Source organism: Crinia signifera, chromosome 1 (assembly GCF_055691185.1).
Source record: "Crinia signifera chromosome 1, ASM5569118v1, whole genome shotgun sequence".
NCBI classification, from domain to species: Eukaryota; Metazoa; Chordata; class Amphibia; order Anura; family Myobatrachidae; genus Crinia; species Crinia signifera.
In genome coordinates, this window is record NC_139217.1 from 197257490 (window position 1) to 197276791 (window position 19302).

The 19302-nt window shown below is 41.0% G+C and overlaps 1 protein-coding gene across 3 annotated transcripts in view; it reads right to left on the bottom strand.

Annotated features, from left to right (window-relative positions):
- Window positions 1-297: 297 nt before the first annotated feature.
- MMRN1 (multimerin 1) overlaps window positions 298-19302 on the bottom strand; it is an 89657-nt gene continuing 70652 nt past the window's right edge. For 2 of the 3 annotated variants that reach the window (XM_083179107.1, XM_083179109.1), the window contains exons 5-8: window positions 11755-11931; window positions 7181-9133; window positions 5916-6065; window positions 298-1673 (exon numbers count right to left, since the gene is read on the bottom strand). In XM_083179107.1, coding sequence (XP_083035233.1) covers window positions 1252-1673; window positions 5916-6065; window positions 7181-9133; window positions 11755-11931 — 2702 coding nt within the window. In that variant the 3' untranslated portion in view covers window positions 298-1251. The remainder of the gene's footprint in view (window positions 1674-5915; window positions 6066-7180; window positions 9134-11754; window positions 11932-19302) is intronic. The other variant, XM_083179108.1, reaches the window with a different exon arrangement.

Consider the following 19302-nt stretch of genomic DNA (forward strand, 5'->3'; position numbering starts at 1 on the left):
GTGCTAAAGCAAAAGCTGGCATCCCTCGTTGCCGGCTTAGAATAAAATATCGATCAAGAAAGTGTGTCCTCTGGTTTGTGCAGCCATCCTATATAAGAGAAGACTCCCGACCGTGAACAAGGGAAGACGAGTGGGACCGGCTGCAGGAGTGCCAAGTACTGAGGTACCCATCCCGGTGCCTACATCTTTTTTCACCTAGGAGGAGTTTAAGTTTGTGTGCAGTAGGGGAGGGGCCTAAAGCTAATCTGATTGTTAATTTAAACTCTGGCTTCAACAGAATTTGTACAATGGCAAACATTTAACAATGAGTCTTTCTTTGCTTATTTATTTCATTAAGAACACATACAGTATAGACACATTTTTGGCACAGAAAGAAGGTACTGTAGACAATTACTGTAGCTGGTTGTGCTTCATAAACAAATAAAAATAAATTGTGAGAAATCTTGCATGGCATTTACTCTCTCGGTCTCTCAGTATATAGTTATTATTTTACAGTGATTCACGTTACTTTCCTAGCGTGATGCATGTTTCTGCAAGCGATATAATTTGCTGTTCAAGCTAAGTGCAATTCTTGTAAAGCATACCAATGAGAATTATTTTTTTTTTATATATATTATATTTATTTATTGTTTCTATTCTGTTTATCCTACTCTGTGCTATTATACATAAACTTGAAGGTGCATAGTTGTAGGATTTGCACAAGGTAAATAGTGTTGCGTGTATGTCTAAAAATATAACTGAACCGACAAGTTGTGCTGTCAATCACTACCGGCTTTTGCAGCGAGTGTACAGGGTTTTGGCGGATTGATGCACCAATATATCAATGCAATATCAACAACATCGTTCACATATTGCTGGTACAAACTGGCTGATCGACCAGCTGTTATATTAGCCAGTGTGTACAACAGTCCATCTTGCAGTGATATCAATGTTTGAATACATGTGATGGTAAAGATTGGATATCACTAAAGCCTGCACCGTTACAGGGGTGTTCAAACCATCTGCTTAATTGTTGGAAAAAATTCCACACCAATTAAAATAGCCTTTTTCCTGCATAGAAAAAAATCGGTACTCAGGTACAGTACATAAACTGCAAATTCAATGTGGTTTTTTATATCCCCTATGTACGTGACTCAATTTTTATGTTTTTTATGCTGTCTTTAAAGTTGCGAGGTTTAGTCTATCTAATTGAATGCCCCCTTAGCTTGCTTAGAGGACTGAATGCCTGGTGCAGAAGTTAGGAAATAAACATTATGTGCGGTACAGTAAGTAGCCACTAAATGTTGTGACAGGTGGGTACTGTGCTGGAATGGTACCTGCTGTTAATCTGAGCCAGACTTCTTGCCCATAGTTTAATTCTAATAATGCATCTCCAGTCACCATCCTATCACTGTACATGCTGCTGTTTATATTTTCAGATTGAAATGCAAACTTATCAACCCCATCAACCACGAAATAGCCAGATATCCGGTGACTATACGATTCTACAGTAAATTTAAAGATATACACTCCAAGATATGGCACGTGAAACTTTCCAGTGGAGGGTGCATATGAAGATCCATAATTTACATATAGATTGTTGAATCTTATTGGTCCAGGAGATGTCATCCCATATGTGTGAGAGACGGAAAAAGCCACCATTGGTGCATAGCGGTAAGATCCCTTGGAGAAATCTGTACAAAAACATAATTGAACAAATTATACCGTAATATTTTTGTTACTAAGAGCATGGCTATAACCACTGCTTCTGCATACTACATAGGCAAACACAGTAGAGGGGGTTCAGGTTGCCTGGAAAGCCCCCTCATCTTGGCAAGTGTCTCAAAGTATGACAATTGCAATGGTATTTAATGCTATTACTAAAACTGTCACCACATGCAGTGTAATGGACAGACCAGAGCTGCTGCACTTGCCCAGTTGTAGCAGCTTATTTTACCAAGTTTGCTGTGTGAGAGTCCTCAATCAGTGCACGGGACCAGAAAGTAGCTCCCAGGTAGAAGAGACAGGAGCCTTGCCATGAGGTGGGTGGATGTGGGCTTGAAAAGTGTAGTAATTATTCTATTATGTTTGTATATATATTAATTGTATATTTAGCCTTATCCTGACCACTTATTTATATTATTTAAATGCTTGATACAGCTTATACTAAAGACAATTTATAGTGTTAGATATTAATACTGCTTTCCATACAGCATTCAGTGTATAAAAAGACTAATGATCATATTAATGTCCACTGTCTCTCCCAGACTCCTGAACTTGCCTGAGTGGTTTTCCAAGTGTGAGATTGTGGACTGCATTTGGAAACCCCCCTTTTAGAAATCCTGCGTTTGCCACTGCCAGGGCCAGTTTTAATGGTTTAATAAAAGCGCTTGAATATAATGGACATGTTATGTAAAAAAATATGGATAAAAATATGTGCTTTGCCGCTCAAAAGTAAAAGGTAAAAATAATGTTTACAGCCCTTTACGGGTATTTGGGTTTGCGGGTCCGAGCTGTGGTACAGATATTCGGCACTAGTTTGGAGACCTTGGTAGCCCTGTCTGTCATTTAAGCGCTATCCATATTTTTTTTTACATAACTTGTCCATTATATTCAAGCACTTTTATTAAACCATTACAATTGTACCAAACATAAAGAAAGCTGCTATCTTTGAGCGCAAATAACACCTTATTGTATCTTTTTTGAAACCAACTGCCAGGGCCAGTGCCACCACTAGGCAGCTTTAGGCATTTAAACAAATGAAAGTTACTGAAACAGGTGCGCTTAAAGCAGCCTTGTGGTGGGTTCAATCTGGGAATGGTGACCCTGACACCATGGATAGATAGCAAAAAAAGACAGAATAGAGAGTCCCCTCCACTGGCGCTTTTAAAGAGTGATACGTCCCTTCTGATAGTGAAAAGATCCTCTTCTCCTAATCACGATAACCATAAAGTGGGTGGGTATATACCATACTTCCCTCCTTCAATATCAAAGATCCTCTTCTCCGCCTCAGTATAATTGCCTGCTGTATCAATCAACGACTCCCCCTCTCTATCAATGGATATGCCTCCTCTAGAGTAGAATATTAGGCGTAGTCGACTCTACCCAAAAATTTAGAGAAGAGAATGGCAGATAGTGTAATACCATTTAATACAAGCATAAAATGTACAGACAATAAAATGTAGCAAAGACAGGTGGATGACTGAATGGCCTGTTACCCCAATTGGTGGAGAACATGGGTGGGAAAATCCAGTCCTCAAAGTTCGCAAAAGAAGACGATGAGCCCGGAATTCACCGTCTTTCACCAGACCGTGGGCACAGGATCCAAACGACCAAACCTCCAGTCCAAACTTAGTTCCAGGAGCTTCAAGCGCTTTCGACCTCCACTGAGGTCTTTTTCAAGAAAGTCTGGTCTGGTGAAAGACGGTGAATTCGTCTTCTTTTGCGAACTTTGAGGACTGGATTTTCCCATCCATGTTCTCCACCAATTGGGGTAACAGGCCATTCAGTCATCCACCTGTCTTTGCTACATTTTATTGTATGTACATTTTATGCTTGTATTAAATGGTATTACACTATCTGCCATTCTCTTCTCTAAATTTTTGGGGAGAGTCGACTATGCCTAATATTCTACTCTAGAGGAGGCATATCCATTGATAGAGAGGGGGAGTCATTGATTGATACAGCAGGCAATTATACTGAGGCGGAGAAGAGGATCTTTGACATTGAAGGAGGGAAGTATGGTATATACCCACCCACTTTATGGCTATCGTGATTAGGAGAAGAGGATCTTTTCACTATCAGAAGGGACGTATCACTCTTTAAAAGCGCCAGTGGAGGGGACTCTCTATTCTGTCTTTTTTTAGCTTTAGGCATTTGCCTGGTGGTGCCTGCCACTGGAGGGCGGCACTTGGGAGCAAGTTACCCTCCCCCCGCTGGATCGAGGTGAGTGGCGGCCATACCCCCCCTCCTCCCCCCCCATGGAGCGATTCTGTGGTGGCTGCATTCCCCTACCATAGAGCAGGTGAGCGGTGGGGGCTGGTTGCAAATCCCCCCCACACCTCCCAGAAGCGACTCAGTGGTGGGGGTGGCCGCAACTCTCCCAACCCCGTGGTGTGGCTTGGTAGCTGCCGCCGCATCACACCCCCCCCCCCCCCCCCGTGGAGTGACTCGGCAGCCCTTGCCACATCACCACACCCCCGTGGAGTGATGCAGCTGGTGCATCAAACATCCCCCTGGTGGAGCGGGAGAGCGGTGCTTCCCCCATCTGGGGAGCTCTGGTGCCTTGCAGCATACAAGAATGCAGCATACAAGAAGGAGGTAATTCTGATTGACGCAAATCTTACAACCAGATGCCTCCCGCATGAACGTCCTTGCACAGAAAATGTCCTGCATCTATGTGAATGGTTGTTTTTTTTTTTAATCCATTTGCAGATTGCGTGCGGGGCAGAAATCATTTGATGGTAGCCGACCATCGAATTATTTCTAAAGTGCTCGCAAAATCAAAGTCACTCTCTGGCGACTCAGATTTGCAGAGCCCTGGTACGTGAAGAGGGCAGGCAGCTGACATCCGGTGACGTCAGCTGCCCGCCTCCAGCACCCACATCACAGCCTAATTACTATGGAAATGCCCAGCCTTATCATGGGGATGCAAATGAAATGCTGGCCTATCCGTGCCTGCCGCCCCCGGCCCCACCCACACTGCTCTGTGCAAACTGGCCGAATCTGTTCGCACAAAGAGCATGCGCACACACAAAACATCGCTCCCCTGTACAAGGGAGCAATCAGACTAGAACCTCCCAAGTACAGACTTGCCTGCGTCACCCAGTCCTAGTGATGATTCACTAAACAACAGGTTCATTGAACGTGGTCCGGTCACTGTACTCCTTATACTGCATGCCCCAGGTGAGATAGTACACTAGTAAAAAAAATGGGTCCTTAATTGGTACCCGTGACACTAAATTTTATTCCTGGAAACAATTCTTTACCTAGACTGTCATTATAAATTACATAAAATGTGTCAGTACTTATAAACGACTTCAGCTATGTAATGTGACCATTGAAAATGCTATGCTAGATTTATTCGTAGTACATTTAAACAGTACTGTTCATCGAATGACCTTTATTATAGTGAACTGAATTCAGCGTATTAAATAATTGCAGTGACAGCCAAGTTGTTCTTATGCTGTAGGCTTAGATTTACTGAGACTATTTTTTCAGTAAACCGATGTGCGACCTTGGAAAGCTATCTCAACTTCCTGCCTTATAGAGAGCACAAATTGACATTATAAATTCAAAAATCTTTTTCTGAAGAGCTCTGAGCAGAATTGTCAGTGCTGTGAAAGAATAGAGGTAATCATAATGCCATCTATTGATGCCGGCTTAGTAGTCAGGACACACAGCAGTGTATATACAGTGTGAAAAATAACTTTCTTTTTTCAATCCTTCAGCAGTATAAAGGGGAAATATTCACAAATCTGAAATCTTTGACGGAATTTCAGCTAGGGGTATGTCTGACAAACAGATGGCTAGCGTAGTCTGGGGGGAAAAAATGCTATAACACCTGCCTTGGTAGCCAATGAGCACAGGAATACAGACGGAAAATTCCCGGCATTGTCTCTAAGAGTGAAACAGAATAAGGCCCAGTGCACATGAAATACTGTATTTGGCTACACCCCTAAGCATAGCATTTTCTGCTGTGATCCCCTGTGGGCCCTTCATTCCCCAGTCTGACACTGGATGAACAGATTACATGACCAGTCTACCTAAACGCTGGCCACTGCTATATCATACAGCAGTCTTTCTTGGGCCCTAAGATTTTAGGCCTCTGTTATCAAAGCATATCCCTTGCTAGGGCAAATACGCACAAAACTAATTAATTATTAACATATTTACACAGTATATTATTTTAAATTTGGAGTTCCAAAAATACTTGCCCAGTGATTGGCTATTTTCATCTGACATCTTTAGGCTACAATTCACTCCCGCAAAAGGATGACGACATGCGCACACAAAGCCCTTCATATCATTAATACAAGTTCCACCATTAAAACAGGGAGAGCTTCTGCAACTAGAATATTCATCTGCTGAGGAAGATAAAAAAAAATATTATCTTTATATTAACAGGATCATTTATTTACTGTTCTATATAAAAATATAATTTTCTTAATGAGAATACAGCAACAATCTGACATCCAGGAATTATCCAATGCATGTAAGATAATTTTACTGGCAGAAATCATGACTTTGCTATGAAAAATAAAGGTACTTGTGTAATATCTGGGCGCCCGATTTTCGATTGAGTCAGAAAAATCGCGTTGATCGCATCGCGACCAAATCAAATGCGATGCGATCAATGCGATTTTCCATAAGATTCAATGTTAAAATGGTCCTGTTCATTTTCACACTATCCAAGTGGGCATAGAGTTGATTTTATATAGCGTGGCGAGCGCAGCGAGCCACCGAGCCCGAAGCGTGGCGAGGGGACGCGGAATACATTTGAAGTAATCCGCTGTGCTCGCCACGCTTCAGGCTCCGTGGCTAGCGCAGCGAGCCACGCTATATAAAATCAACTCTATGCCCACTTGGATAGTGGGGAAATGAACAGGACCATTTTAACATTGAATCCTATGGAAAATCGCCCACCTGATAACCTCACTCCAGTGGAGTGTGGAATGCTCCTGAAAACTCTTAAAGCACTGTTGACACCTTTTCAGTGACGGAAGCTGGGTGCTGTAGGTTAATGCCACACAGCAGCACCATGCCTGCCCCACTTGTAATGCCACTAGATGAATGCAATAAGCATATTTTTAGACAGTTGCCCATTTCTTTGGACTGCGCATGTGTCTGAATCATGCTGCACACATGCCGCAATGGTCTTGCAATGGCAGTCATGTGGATTAGACAGACAAAAGGACAAAGAGTGCCTGTGACCTCGTATACAGTGAATTTTGCCCTGACACCTTAGGTTTCTCAGAGGTACTATTGTGCAACCAATTATCTTGTATGCGAACAGCAGATCTGAGATGACGTATCTTCTCAGAGCCATTGTGTACAAAGACGCAGCAGTGACTGAATTAGCTGATCAGATGATCAAAAGATTAATTGGACTGGTCAGAGCCAACCTTGTCTTGCCATTGTATACTGTATGATCATGTATTATTAATAGTTACTGTGGATATTTAAATAGAAACAATCTCACCTTCATTCACCGTGTCTGTATTTCTCTGACTACGTCCAATAGCAGCGGCTGTGGGATTAACAGGGACCTTTTTGGGTGCAACTGCTTTCTTCACAGGAGGCTTCATTTGTTTCTGAAGTTTGGCAAAGTTACTTGTTGCATCAGATATAGATTTATCTATGTAGGAAGTTACATTTGACATAATTGTTGTGAATTTCATTTCTACTAGTGAAGCAATCAGCTCCTCAAAACCCCTCTGTAAACTTGTAATATTTGGTTGAACTGCTTTAATTAATTGTGGTACACTTTCATTGACTTTTTTAACAGTGATAAATACAGTTTGACACAAGACTTTTGCATCATTAGCAGTTTTGTTCAGTTGTGGAATGCTTGTTGAAAATCTTACTGATTTAAATTCAAGTGCTTTAATTCTGGAATATACTTCCTGTTGGAGTTTTTCTTTTGGGACAACTTCTTCCTTTCTTGAGTTGAGAGCAGTGGTTTGATTAACCAACCCATTTACTTGGGATTCTACACTTTGCACCCGAGATTGGCAGTTTTTTGTATTTATCTCAGAAAGTTGCAGTTTTTCCTCCAGCTGGGTCATGTTTAGCTGATATCCATCTAGCTTGGACTGCATATCATTTACTCTTTGTGAAAGATCAAGGAATGTGGAAAACAAGTCTATGTCTGGAACCTCAGTGTAACCTACACTATGTTCAGCGTCCTGTTTTCTTCTGGATCCACTGACCAAAATCTGCAGTGTCTTGTTCAGAAGTGGAATAGCCAACATTACACTCTCCAGCTTCTCAGATGTAGCATTGCTGTAAAGTTCCACTACATTTTCCATGTTAGACATGGTCGATTTCATCACAAAGTTATCATGAATAGAATCAACAGCATTGTTCAATATATCCATGGTGTTATCAAGACCATCTTCAACTTCTAGAAAACACTCATTAATGCGCCTTTCAAAAACCTGTTCATGGTCCTCTGCTTCACTGTGAAGAATCTCCTGGCCTTTTATAAGTTCCTGAACTTTAGAACCCAAGTGATTGAGATATTCTGTAATATTCCTAATCTGGTCGGTAACTTCTCCTATGTCAGTTCTATGCTCATACTCAGTTGTTATGCTAAATGGGGCCCCCTTTTCTATCAAAGGTTGCAGTATTTCCATGTCATAACACAAGTCACTTATTTGCTCATTCATCTTCTCAATCTTATCATCAAGAGGGAGGACAACATCACACACAGTTTTGTTTAAGACCAACATGTTCTCATTAGTTCCTTTTAACTGTTTCTTAAAATCATCCTTGCACAATGAGAATCTGTCTTCACAGGCCTTCTCAATGGATTGTTTCTGAAGATCCAGTGTTATTGTAAGGTTATTGATTTTGCTGTCTTGCGAATTGATGTCATCATAGAGCTGAAGCATCATGATATTCTGTTTTTTTAATCTACCTTGCAGAACAAGGAGATATTCAGTTATGTTATCATCCATTGGATTATTGGGTGTTGAAACTATTTTTTCTTCATTGTGTTCTTCTGTCAGCAACTGGCCATGAATCTCCTTTATTTTACTCAATGTACTATTTAAAGATTGAAAATATTCTCTGTTTCTAGATTTTTCATGCCCTAACTCCTTTTCTAGAGCTGTATGCTTTTCTTCCATCTCCTTAAAAGAGGTAGTGCAAACAAAAGCTGTTTTTTTAAGATGCTCCACTCGGTTCTTGAGCTCTAATACATCATCCATTGTTGCCTTACTCTCTTCTTCTAGAACACACTTTTCATGAGTAGAAGTTATTGTGGCATTTAAAATTTTGACAAATTCCTTTGTACTTTCAACTTCAAGAGACATTTCAGATATACTCTTATAGAGTTGTGCAACTGTCTCTTTCATGGATGCCTGGAGTACAGTTATTTGATCCTTAACAATATCTTTAATTAGTTCTGTAATACTTTTAGTCTTTAGATCTAAAAGAATAAAACAATGTTGTTAAATACACTGTACTGTTATAAAGGAAAAAAAATAACTTTAAAAGTATTTTAGAGTGTGTTTTACTGTCCCTTCTATACATTATATGGCAGAATATAAACTTATTCTCAGATACAGATACATTAAAGACACTGGATTTATTGATGACTAATATATTTTTCCTCATGTTATATATTTAGAATAATAATAACTAAAATGTTTATTACATCAATGTGTATACAATGATAAATTAAACTACATTTAATAAATTACATTATCAAAGCAATTGAATACATTTTTGACACAAATGCAAAAATAAATGTAAACAATAAGAATCCCCTAAACTGAAATTGACTAATATTTTTTTACATAAAATATACTTCTGTTTATATGTGTTTTAACCCTTTGAGTGCCAAGTGAATTTGTCAACATAGGTATAAAAAATTGGCAAGCAAAACATTTTTATCCATCATAATGACCTGTAATGTTGCTTATTATAGGAAATATAATCTTTTATTACACAATATTTTTTATTTGAATTTATATACCAAATGTGAGTGACACTGGCATTTTTAGTGGATATATTGAACATCTCTCAAAGATGTTGCCACTCAAAGGATTAATAAATTATATGCATACCTTTTTTGTTTGGTTTTACATAATACAGGGGTAGTCAACATATGGCACTCCAGCTGGTGTGGAACAAAACTATATTACCCAACATGCCCTGTCACAGGGAAAAAATGAGTTTCTTTTGAATGTATGGTCAAGACTGCACGTAGAGTTATAGGTGTAAGGGGCATACACATGGCCGGGGACCCGGTATATACAATCAGCAATGTGGGGGGTGAAGCGAGGGGGAGCGAGGGCCATTCTGCAGCATGGCCCTCTTAAATGATAAGCTCTGTAGTAAAAAATAGACTGTGCTTAAACCAAACACCTGCTTTTTAGTGCCCACCCTAAACCCTAACTAACCACTCCTGGTCACTGGAATGCTAAATGCATCCCCTTATACTTGTTACCTGCATTATATAGGCTTGAGGGTTACCATATACTAAATTTTCTAGTGTACGTACACGCACTGAGTAGTTGTTTAATAGTTATTTTTTTACTACAGCCGCCATATACTGAACTGCCAAAATGCACCAATTTAAGTAGGGTGGAAATTTTTATTTGTGCATTTTAAATGTGCCATTTGCTTTTTGTTAGCAATTTGTTGGCCATCTGAGTAACCTTAAGATTGCTCATGATTAGATGCCAGTATTTCACTGCAGTATCCAGTAAGTCCAAGTTGGAGGGTACAGACATTGGGCTTAGAATGACTACAAAATGGGTATAAGACACCCACATTTAGGGCAGTATTCAATGGAAATATTCTCCGTGCACGGCGAGCATTTTTTTTTGCTCGCCGTGCACTCTCCGTGTTCCGGAGGGCTCGCTGCCACTCCTGCTCCCCCTATTCAACGTGTTAAAGACTCGCCGCCACTCGCGGCGAGTCTTAACCCCTGCAGCGGACGAGCGTCCGCGGCAGGGAGCCGGGGGACGTAGCAGCCAAGAGAGATTAAAGTCTCTCTTGGCTGCTGTAGGGGATATGGGGAGGGGAGCAGGGCTCCCCTGGACCCAGGCAGCACAGGCTGCCCCCCCTATAGCCAGCGGGGGACCCAGTATTCACTGTACCCGAACGTGCTTCGGGTGCAGTGAATATATGAATATCTAATGAGCGGCTCGAGCGCTCCGGCCCCCTGCTGGCTGCACTGTGTAAAAAAAAAAAAAAAAAAAATGTAAAAAAATATTTTTTTTAAAATTAAATATATATTCATGTGCTATAGGCACGTGAATAAAAATAACATGGCCCTTCACAGAAAAAAAAACATGATTTTTGGACACCAAAATTAAAAAAAACACCCTTTTAGTTTAAAAGTTCACATTCCTGCTCTCCATCAAAAGATGGAGAATTTCTACACGGAGAGAGGCGGCGAGAATAACTTAGAAAGACGGAGAATATTTCACATTGAATAGGGTGGCTCGCCTTTGGAGAAAAAAAACCTCTCTCCACGGCGTGAAAAGCACAAACTCGCCATGAAACACGGCGAATTTTTGTCATTGAATACTGCCCTTTGTCAAAAGCTTCTCATTTTCGCCCTTGATCCACCCACAATAAACACTATATAAAGTCCACCTTTGAATCCGCCTCTGAGTTTGTAAGTAATAGGGATGGCCATCGACCATCGTTGATTTGAAATCATCGATGGTTTATGGCCGATGTCAAATACTTTTGCCATCGATAGGGGAGAACCATGGTTTCCCTACATCGAAGGCACAGCAAACCCAATGTCTTTTTTTTCTTTTTTGAAAGTGCTGGGACACGGAGCATAGCTCCGCCCCAGACACCCGTGAAGCCCCACCCACATGTTTTGATTGGCCCCCAGACCAATCACTCAAACATAATAGATGACCATTGATATGTAAAACTATCGACGGTCACCCATTGCATAGTTTTACACTATGGATGGCCTGTTGCACTTTTGCCATCGATGGCAAAGGCACCGATGGCCATCCCTAGTAAGTAACTCTTATCTACTTGCATTTAGACTTGGCGTTTTTTGTCGAGTATTTTTACCTTTCAGGAAGGACTGCAGGTTTTTCCCTTTATCAGCGTCATTGATTTTACCTTCCAGAGAATATAATGTTCTGTGTACCTCGCTGAGGCTTGATGAGATGTTTTCAACATTCCGATTCAGAAGATTTAACTTACTCTCTTGGTTATAAATCTGTTCAGTCAGTTTTTGCTGCAGTCCTTCATATCATGTATAACAATGATAACAAAATACATTAGTATAAGGTGATACATCAAGAAACTCTGAGAATCGTTGACAACAATTGACTGGCTTTATCTTTGTACCTTTATCAGTGTAGAAATACATTTACTCATGTCTCTGAAGATACAGTTTGTGTGACTGATGGTGGAATTAGAGCAAGATATTTTAAGACATTTTCTCTTCAGTTATAGTTAACAAAATTATAAATCCTTTCAAAACATGAGAGTATTGGCAATAAAATAAGAACACCTACTTTTAAGATAGAGATGGGGCATATCAGATAACAGGTTTGTATAATAATCACAGGGGTGTACATATACTGTATAGCACATTAGCTAAATATTGAAGGGACCTATACAAAAGCAGTATATACAATGAAGATCCCTTATGGATTTACTATATCTCTTTTATAAGCAAACTAGCAATATTTTAGATGCTTCCTGTTCTCCAGTGAATGTTTAATACTGCATGGTGAGTCATGAAAACTTGTATGCAGGTAAGGATCAACCCATTTATAAAGAGCATATCAATAATTATAGGAACATTATTATTGATTTCATGTTTACTTGCGCGTAGTTACTTGCTAGATGGGGAATACATTGTGTTCTAATTTGTAATGTGATAACATTAATACCCCATTGTCATTGCACCACAAATTACTGTGTTTAGTATTTCAACCCAGTAATTTTTCAACACAGGTTTCTAGTATGAACGGGTCAACCTGGTTTGTTCCATTCACACTCGAAAAACGGTAGACTTGGTTATTTGCAGTGCCGAGAGAACGGGGGAGGGGGTGTCAGCCTCCATTCGGCAAAATGACCTGGCATTGAAATGCCGGGTAGTTCACACCAACAATGTGTACATAGTATTATTTTATTATTGCACTATTTAAAAGCCCGTCAAAATGACGGTTTCTGCCGTGTACTTGCACTTTGAGCTGTGGCAGTTTTTACTTTCATTTTAAGCTGTGACAGTTTTTTTTTACCCACAAACTCTTCACCCCACCCCAAGTCCCTATATGCTCCTACCACCAATTTCTGTCTCCGTAGCTCAATCTGTCTCCATATCCAGCAAGTTTGAAACAGATCACTGTCCCTGCAAAGTTGCTTTAACTTTCTGTTATGACATCTTTTAGCACACAGAGGAGTACAGATGGTGCCATGCTTATCCACCCAGAAAGCAGTGAATCTCGACTTGCCATTCGCTGAGGCCTGCTGAGAATGGGAGGCCCGTGCATGTGAGATGCTTGCGTGCCCCATTCACCATGTACTCAAAAAAGTGATATAAAAAAGGGGGTCTACAATGAACCGCAGACACATCATAAAAAAATGTGTCTGCTGTACCCAAGATGCTAGGCAACCACTCTGCTGTCAAACAAATTAATTATGTTTTAATTATGTAATAATGTTTGTCTGTCCAGTTAAGCATTCAAACACCCCTTCACTGATTGAGATGAAACCAATATGAGGTGGTCCATTTGGATCCTCGCAAGGTTTTAGGCAGTTAGGGTCCTTGTCGGGCCTCTTATTGGTCTATACCTTTTCTGAGCCTTCCACTAGCTACATTTAGATGAAAACCTCAAGGACAGGTAACATTGGATCACAGAAAATATACTAGGGGTTGGGGATCCACTTAGACATTCCGTTGGAGTATGCCGGGCAGAACTTTAACACAGGGAGCCTGTCATGTGCCGTCCACAGGATGGATTTGGATGAAAACTTTAATAAATTGTAATAACCGAAAGAAATAACCAATTCAATGACCTAACATATGTGACTGAAATAACCATAAAGCAAACAACCAAAATAACTAACAGAAATGACGTTAGGAAGGCTAAAATATTGTGTACCCAAAAGCCTTGGAATAGCAACATTGATAAAAAAAGGAAAACGTTAAACCTATCTCGCAATAAGTGATTTATAAAACTGAACAATTAAGGCTACTGGTGATACCCCCCAAATAAAGAAAAGTACACTGGGCAGCCACCTTATAGGTGTGTTGGAAGAGCTGCTAATTAATTTTAATGGAATTTTGGTTAATATGTTAGGACATCCAGCATATGATCAACTTTGTCACATGCATACCACTTGTAGACCCTGTCTGTAATTATCACTGAACACATACATATACTGTAGGCCCTCATTCTGAATGAAGAAGACCGTACACAGACCGATCGGTGGAGAACCTGACAGCATCCCAAATTCAATCCAGATGGGGCTGCAGAATCGGAAAGCACCAGCAGCCGGGAATAATTTGAGGAGGCAGCTACAGAAAACACCGGATCCACAAATGACCCTTGCTGAGGTCCCACCAAAGCAGGTGAAACTACCTGAATATTATGGAGGAATATTGGCTACAAGATGTTTCTGAGGAAAATGATTGGCATCTGATAAGAGACTGTGAAACTTTGCTTGAGGAGCAGTGAGTACTTGGTTTTCAAATCAACTAATCAACTAATGTTGTGAGAGCAATAATACAAGCCTTTTCCATTATCACATCTGCAATAATCTATTCTTACTAACCAGTTGTGAGAGAATTGTTGGTATAATCTAATCATTAATCCAGTTGTGAGAGGACTGTGACCACTAACCTAGTTGTGAGAGAACTGTTGCTTTAAATTAACCCATAGTGCAATATTCTGCTTATTCATTTAATATAGCTTTGCAAAATCATATAGATCATAAATTCTTATTGTATATATTTTTTAACTATTGTATTTCAAGGTTGTCTGCCGGACAGTTTATAACTATATTGTTTTATTGATATTTTTATTTTGTTAATAAAATAAGACTTCTATAATCTCAATACAGCACAGTCCATATATTCTTTTATCCTCATTCTGATTGACCTGCAAAGCTGCAAAATTTGCAGCTTTGCTAGTCATTTAAATGGCACATACATGCAGTTCCGCCTGCCACCCGCACGCAGATTCCACCCGCACGCATGCGAATGGATGCGATTGGTCACCGACCATCTAATGATTTCTCCAGCGCTTGCAGATCTTAGATCTGTGGTGCCCCTGTACCAGTGTACCATCCATGGGAATGGCCAGCATTTTCATGGGAATGCCCATGAAACTATGGGCTTTCCCCTGTGGTAGGTTGCCACCTCACCCCCACCACCCGCACTGCTAGGTAGGAATGGGCTGGTGAATAATCAATGTGCTGCGCCCTCAAAGAAGCTGCACATGTGCACAAAACTTTATGAGCATACGCAGTAGCTAAACATCGCTCCCCTGTGTGAACGTGCAGGGGAGCGATCAAACCAGAATCAGGGCCATACAGTCACCAAATCTGTATGTATATGAGCTCTTAAGTTTGATTTCCACCCTATCTGTGTGGTTTGTATGTTCTCTCAAATTTTGTATGGTATTATTACAACACATGCTCCAGTTCCCTCCCACAATCAAAAACATACTGGTAGGTTGATTGGCTTCTAATTGATTGCCTATTTTACCATAGTGCATAATTGTGGGTGTTCATGTAGTAAGGACAATAGATTATGACCTCCACTGAGGCTGGGACTGATGTACTGTAAATGATACTTTAAGTGCTCACTGTATAACTAGAAGCCTATTCAGTGGTGTATTTGTGGTGGGTGACACCCAACGCACCAGTTAGTAACTATCCATGCTTTAAAAGTGCACATGTCAGAAAATAGGGTGCATGGTCTGGCGGGTCCTCTCAGGGTTACAGCCACACCCCTGTACCCCATTAGTGGCATCACTGAGCCTGTTTACAAAAGTGCACTGGCCCTTACTGGACAGTGCACATACAGTACAGATGTCTCGGGTCTCATCCTTGCTGGCGATCCGCCAGCAGCATGCTGCTGGCGGATCGCCAGCAACACGGCGCCGCTATCTGACTGAGACGCGCGTGCGTCCCCCACGCACGCGGGTCTCAGTATCCGGGCGGCGAGGCAGACGCATTACTGTCCGCCTCCCGCTCGAGGGGGCAGGGGGGACCTGAGGAGGCTGCGGGGGGGTGCGGTCGCCCGGTGTGGGCACCGGGCGACCGAGGGCAGCACCGTCGGAAGGGGACGAGCGCGCACCTCGTGCGCGCGCGTCCCCTTCCGGCATACAGATGGCGGCGGGGCAGGGGATGGCAATGGCGACGTCATCCCCATTCCCTGCAAAGATGAATCCCGCTACATCTGTATGTTATGATCTATTTATTTAAAGCATTTATTTAAATTTGAAAGTATAAAATAGAATTTGTCTTTGAAAAAAAATGTAGATTTTCATTTGAATATTTTTACTGCTCATGTGCTAGCCAGTTTGTGGATGCAGAGATGAAGGAAATGTTATAAACTTAGTAAAACCATACCTCCCAACTGTCCTGCTTTTCACGGGAACACTCTGTTTTTTGGGTCATTCCCGCATCCCGTCTGGGGCCGGCAGTGTCCCTTAGCGCGGGGGGGGGGGGCTTGCAGTTGGTAGTCCCCCCTGTCGCCCGTGAATAGATGCCATTGGCACAGTGTCTATTCCGTCAGCCTGAGGGGTTGGGGACACAGCCAGCCGCTCATAGAGACCCACACCAGTGAAAGTGGGGCTTGGCCTCGTGGGAGAGTCACGAGTATAGGTCACGCTCCCTCCCTGATAGGCCACACCCCCAAAATTGCAGGCACACACCTTTGTCACGCACTATGTCCCTCTTCACCTTCTACTAAAGTTGGAGGTGTGGTAAAACCATTGATATTGTACTGTATATTAGATGCCAGCAAATAATGTGCTGTGTAATAAATAGTGAAGGGGAAGAAAGTAGATCACCCTCATTATGAAATGTATAACAACAATAACAGCAGTGTATGTCTAGTAGAGATATACAGGCTGTTTCCCGAAAATCGAGTCCTTTTGAACTTTAACAATCTGAGGGGATTTGAGCCATGGTTCAGGTTTTCCTGTCAGACTTATTTTCCAAAACAATGCAAAATTTAATTTTCCTGGTGTCATAGCTTGCATGTTTTGAATGCAAAATAAGTCTACTCTACAGTGATTTGTTTGCCATTTTACACAGGGCCACCAGAAGTAAAACACACAGGGTTTAATTATATTATAATATATATATTTAATGATGAACAACATAGAACTCATCCAATTAAACAGGGCAGCAGTCATTTTTATTACTCTTTATTGGGGCACTGCCCAGTCAAATTGATGCTGTAACTGCCAATGGTACAGCTCAGAGCTCCTAATACATGGAAACTGTAACCAATTACTGGCGCTCTGACTGCCCACTATAAATGCAGTTTAGTGGCAGCAGTGTATAAAAAAAAAATACATACTGTAAAAAAAAATCTTGTAAGCTCAGGTCCAGGCACTGGCATTGCTTTAACATAATGCTGAGAAGGTGCCATGCCACCACGTTAATGTAAATGAATTTGTGCGCAGTTTTTGTAATTCGTTAAAAAAGTGTTTTTTTTTTCTAAAATTTGTATAAGTTCAGGGCAAGGCAATGGCACTTGTTACAAAACTAAATCAGTGCCCAAAAGAAAAACAACACTACTGTATTTCTGTTCACAAACCGCTGAGGAGAGTCTAGGGTTGTCCATGTTAGTTATGTGTCACTATAACAATACTTACTGTACATTGCAAATTTAGGGATGAGCAGTAAAGATGGTGATGATTACATAAATAGAAATTGAGGAGTCTAGCGCGGAAGTGCAGGATAAAGGTGTTGATGATATTGTTTATGTAAGTCAGCCACTCAGGGCAGCAGGTCTTGTCCATGATAAACAAAAAAAAAGCCATTGTGTGATGCCTGGACATAAGACCAAAATAGCCATCTTTTGGGTATAAAATATAAAATTAAATAAATGGTGGATTAGGATTAGCTTCTGTTTGTCCACATATGTTATGATTGGAAGCCACAAGCATTGGTTTTGCTTGTTACATCGACAATAAATAATTTGAATTGGTCCTGGATCACCAACTCAGGGCACCCCGACAACTTCTCCACGGCACCCCAGGGTGCCACAGCGCACCGTTTGGGAATGACTTGAATAACGTGTGAAATAATAAGAAGGCATCCAAGCAGTATCACATATCAGCAATTTGTACCAGCCCATGCAATCTCCCTTGCCAACACTCTCATCATCAACCTCCTCATTAATGATTGGAGGGAAGTAGTTCTTCGAAAAAATTACTTTTGAGGGCACAAACAAATTAAGCACTTCAGCCAAAAAAGTGGCAGTCCCTATCACTGTAGTGCTTGGTTTGTTAAACTGTGCATGTTTTTAAAATCCAAAATAAGGGTTGGTTGAAAGGCCCAAGGACAATTTCATCTTGCATCACTTTTCTGTCACTGATATGTGGCAGTGTTTCATAGATGTGCTATAAACTGTCATGTGTATGCTTAGTAACCAGCCAGCTCTCTGTATTGACCAACATAGGTCAAAATAAACTTATGAGCTGTGAGGTGATCAAATTAATGGGAAATGAATGTTATTGAGGTTAATATAAACGGTAGGAACCAAAACAGGCCCAATTGAGATGGTTTTAGCTATTTGTAGCATTATTTTTTAAATATTATTTCAAAACACTGGGGTCAGTGCATGCTGTATATTAAATTCCTACAGTACTCATCCTATAATGTGGAATATAGCTGCTTGAGCTTAGTGATGGTAAAGTAAGGGAGGAAGAAAATTGCCCCAACAAAAGCCTGGTACATGAGAGCCATACTGTACCTTCTGTATGTGCAGAAAGTATTATTTGTGTTATTGAAAAGGTAACTGTATTTAGTAGGTGTTAAGGTTTAATTTTACATCTGAATTGGCTCTGCATTTCCTCTAGCTGGCCAGTTACATGTGGAATGGCTCTGCAATACCTCTAGTTGACCAGTTACATCTGGAATGTCTCTGCATTACCTCTAGCTGGCCAGTTACACGTGGAATGGCTCTGCAATACCTCTAGTTGACCAGTTATATGTGGAATGGCTCTGCATTACCTCTAGATGATCAGTTTACATGTGTAATCGCCCTGCAATACTTCAAGCTGATTATTTACACATGGAATGGCTCTGAAATACCTCAAGCTGATCCTTTACACATGGAATGGCTCTGCATTACCTCTAACCAATCAGTAACATGTGAAGTGGCTCTGAATTACCTCCAACCCATCAGTTATTTAAGAAATGGCTCTGCATTACCTTCAGCCCATCAAGGAAAGGTAAAACTTATACTGGAAATGGCTCTGCGTTACCTTCAGCCCACCAAATAGACCTTCTGGTGAGGACAGAGGATCATTATGAACAAATGAAAAAGGTTAACAGGATTGTTATGTGGCGCAATGCAGCCCTGATATTACAGTTCCCAAGAAGTCACCAACACCTTATAGTCATACAGAAATACAA